This window comes from Echinops telfairi, unplaced genomic scaffold (genome assembly GCF_000313985.2).
Source record: "Echinops telfairi isolate 266 unplaced genomic scaffold, ASM31398v2 ScPeMD7_20;HRSCAF=75, whole genome shotgun sequence".
Taxonomy (NCBI): domain Eukaryota; kingdom Metazoa; phylum Chordata; class Mammalia; order Afrosoricida; family Tenrecidae; genus Echinops; species Echinops telfairi.
In genome coordinates this window covers 4,339,561-4,343,671 of record NW_022103917.1, presented here as the reverse complement: position 1 = coordinate 4,343,671, position 4,111 = coordinate 4,339,561, and the positions used below count along the sequence as shown (strand labels likewise).

Sequence of the window (4,111 nt, the reverse complement as noted above, 5' to 3'; positions counted from 1 at the left end):
TTTCATTGGGAACTAATACAGATATCATTCCAGGGTTCAATCAGGTCAAGCAGTATGGAGGTAGCAGTAATTGCTAGCACATCAGTTTAAAAAATGCTCTTTCTTCGTGAACTCCTTAATATCATCTCCTCTTATCCCCCACTCTCCCGCCAAGGAAGTCTTTATCCTTCTGGATACAGAGCTCTATCAGTCATGACAGCCCAGTCCTATGGCATTTGTTCTTAGATTTTCATGAAATCCTGTCTCCCCCTTTATCTCTATAATTTGATACCCATTTGCTTTCTCTATCTCTTAAAAAATGGTTCCACTTTTCTGCTTCACTGCAGATATGCTAGTCCGAAGAGGGCTTTGGCTTGCATTGAATGTGCGGACTGGAGTTGGCCTGGTCTGGGATGCCCACTCTTATAAAGAGGTACATGAAGTAGAATCAACTCTATGGCAGTGGTTTTGGTTATGGTTTTTTATATGTGTCAAAGAGACAAACAAGGGAATTAGACTAAGATGAATTTTGCCTTAAAAAAAAAACCCCGAAAAACTAAAAAGACCTGAAAAGTATAAAATTCCCTCCTTAGTGTTGGCAGTTCACAATACAGGAGCTCTCAGGATCAAGGTGGGAAGGGGCCACATAAAATTCTGATGGGTCTGAAGAGGCCTCTCCAGGTAATTATGAGTGCTCACTTCGAGATCCTCATCCTACTAGAATCCTACCTAGCTTTCTGGAGTGCCTCCTCAATAAAGACTTTTTATTTTTTACATATAATATGAGTGCTTTATTGAAAAGTCACAATTCGCCCCTGCTGATCAAATTGTTGACCAGACATGTGAGAACCAGCAACAGCCCCAGTGCAGCCTTCTGGGCTTGTAGCTTGGATTCCATCGGGGTGAACACATCACCCGCAAGCATAGGACCCTTCATGTTGCACCTGCTGGAGCAGCTCATGTCATCGATGAACTCCATGCTCACCTGCATGCACTGTCCTGAGGAGCTGGTCCTGCTCAGCACTTTGGTGTCTCTAGCTAGCTTGATGGGTTGAGCACAGCTGGTGTCTATATTGGCGATGAGGAGGCGGTTGGTTGGTCTAGATTTTAAAATTGCTAATTGTCAATCATTCACCCTTTATCTGAATTTCCACAGAAATTATAGATCCTGTACCACTTAAACCTAGCTAAGTGGAGATAATGAATGGTATGGCTGAATGAAAACATATTTTATTAGGAGTTGGAAGAAATTCGTTTTGGTTCATGCTCTCTATCCCCAATGGGCATTTAACTCACTTATACTGAATCCCATATGTTAAATAAGCATAATAGTAACAGATCAACCTACCTCATTGAGAAATTTGGAGGGCAAATAAGATGACTCTTGCAAATATGTTTTGAAAACTCCAAGCTGACTTGTATCCCCAATATGAATGCAAGCACAGAGACTAATTTGAATGCCTTTTCCTTATTTCCCCACAATGCTGATTACATAATCAATATTTACAGCATATATGGCTTTACCATTATTTAAATTTATATAATGCTTCCTTGTTGCCAAAACATTTCACATCCATTATCTCACTGGTGTCATCACCCTTTTTATTCCCCAGATCACTAATCTTTCAAGAGGCATAGGACTTTCTCAAGGCCATATAGCTAGTGTCGTTGGAGCTAGCACATGGGTCTGAAGATGTGAGCTCTATGTTTTGTTCCCGTGTGCCATTAGCCTTTAGGTAATCAGGGCACTGCCAAAGAGGTGGTTTATTATGGGTAGTTCATGCAACTCTGGTCATTTAAGGATGTGTTAGTCTGGGTAGACAAGAGAAACAAATTCATGGAGACTCATATGTGTATAAGAAAGAGCTTTATAAAAGGAGCAGTTGAATATTGAGAAAGTATTCCAGCCCAGTCCAGATCAAGTCCATAAGTCTGATATTAACCCATATGTTTGATACCAATCTATAAATTCCTCTTCAGATTCACGAAACACATACACTGGCACAGAATTCAGGAAGATCACAGGCCAGTGAGTGGGGAGTCTTGTGGATCCAGTGATGTTGTAAGCATCTCAGTGCTGGCAGGAGTCTCCATGTGGCTCCTCCAGCTCAGGGCACTAACATAGTTCCATGTGTCTTGTCAGCTGCAATGTCTCCCAGAGAGTCTGGCTGCATCCTACCTCCAGCGAACTATTTATCTTCTTAGCACCTCCAAATGAGGTCATCAAACTGTGACCTGATTGACAGGCTAAACCCCACCCCTTCACTCTTAACCCTCTCAAATTGGCAATAGATTGTATAACTACCGCAAAGCAATTTCGCTTTGTAAGCCACGCAGTCCTTTAGAAGTGGCATTGGTAATTCTCTACCATCAGTCACGCTGTGCCTTTGACAGCTTCCTTTTCTCTCTCATTCTAACAGGAAGAGAAATTGGTGCATGTCACAGGCCCAGTGTGGTAGATGGCGTGCGCTTCAACCTTTCATGGAGTGGCGTGTGATGGGCGTCACCATTTCAGTGCAGATTGTTCGGGATTTGCTGGATTGGTCAATTCCTTTCCTGCGGGTGCTCCCTTTCTCTACACTTCACACAGAGCTGGAAGGACCATCAAGAGTAGCCAAGGGTCAGGAAGGTTGACTGATTTCCGCCCCCAAAGTGACACGTTTAACGACTGTGTAAAAAATATTTTGGAGAAGAGGTTGAAGTTATTGGACAAAAAGGTACTTTTAAATTATCAGAGTATGCTCCCCCTCCAGATTCCCGTGATCCTAATTAGTCCTGACTGTATCATCTCACTCACTGCCATCAAGTTGATCGGGAGCCATAGTGATTCCATAGGGCAGGAGAGAACGGCCCCTGTAAGTTTCTGAGATTTAATTTTTACGATTCCTGGTGGTGTTGTGGTAACACGTTGACAGTTTGAAACCACCAGCTGCTCCTTGGAAGACAGACGAGGTTTTCAACTCCTGTAAAGAGTTAGTCCCAGAAATCCACAGGGGGCGGGGGCTCTACCTTGGCCTGTAGGTGTCATGAGTTGGAATTGACTCAATGGCAGTGACTTTTGAGGGTGTAACATCTAAAAGGAGCCCTGGTGCCACTGCTTGATAGATGCTGTGCTGCTTACAACGTCAGAGGCTCAAACCCCCAGTCACTCTGTAGGAGAAAGATGAGGCTGTCTCCTCCTGGAAAGTACTAAAGCCCAGAAACGCTAGATGGGATCACTGCGTAGGAATCAGCTTGATGGCGGTGGGTTTGGATGTGCGGTTGGGGTCATCGAAAAGGAGTCCTGACAGTGCACTGGGTTTGGCCTTGGGCTGCTCATGACAACGTGGGTGGTTCAAAGTCACCAGTCACTCCCGGGGGAAGAGGAGATTGTCTGCTCCTGTAAAGAGTGACAATCTCAGGAACCTAGAGAGCTGTTCTACTCTGCTCTGTGAAGTTGCTATGAATTGAAGGGGACTTGATAGGGGTGGGTTTGGGCTTGGGTTTGCATCTAAATTAACTGTAATTTCCAACTAAAGCAAGCGGTTGATGGAAAACACTGTATCCTAACTATCCATAATTAAAATACGCATTTAGGACTTTGCATTCTCCTTACATGATCAATTCCATGTTGGCCCAGGAATGCCGGGTAATGATGATGCAGTAGGCTATGGACAAATCTGTTTTACAATTCTCAACCGTTTTGCTAATGCTTTTGATATCTCATCAAAGCTCAGGAGGAAATGGAGCAGTTCTTACTTGGACTTTTGAAGTCACAGGGGGTCAGAGTGCACTCAAGTAAGTACAAAGGACATGCTTTGAAAGGGAAGAAGTGCAGTGGGCGCTTCACAACTGAAATGAAAACAAGTGTCAATCTGTCAGCTGCCAGCTGGCAGGTCTTCCACGGGGTGCTTAAGGTTAATGAGTGATATTTCCTTTGGCCAGGGTGACCAGGCAACGTCAAAGATATGAGCACAACTTAGAAAAGAGCTACTTCAAATGAGTCTAAAGGAAGCAGAGGGAGTTGAAAAGCAGTGCTCTAATTACAACGAGGTTAAGAATAATCATCAATGAACTGCCGTGGATTCACTGCAGGCAAAGTGCTTTTTTATTTATTTATTTATTTAAGAGACACGTGATCTGATTTTATTTA

At 43.5% G+C, this 4,111-nt stretch overlaps 1 protein-coding gene across 1 annotated transcript; it reads right to left on the bottom strand.

Moving 5' to 3' along the window:
- Nucleotides 1-781: 781 nt before the first annotated feature.
- LOC115869042 (40S ribosomal protein S28-like) lies at nt 782-3,588 on the bottom strand. Its single transcript, XM_045288348.1, has 2 exons — nt 3,575-3,588; nt 782-1,079 (listed from the first exon to the last, which is right to left on the bottom strand). The coding sequence occupies exons 1-2, from the start codon at nt 3,586-3,588 to the stop codon at nt 782-784; spliced, it is 312 nt and encodes a 103-aa protein (XP_045144283.1).
- Nucleotides 3,589-4,111: the final 523 nt, after the last annotated feature.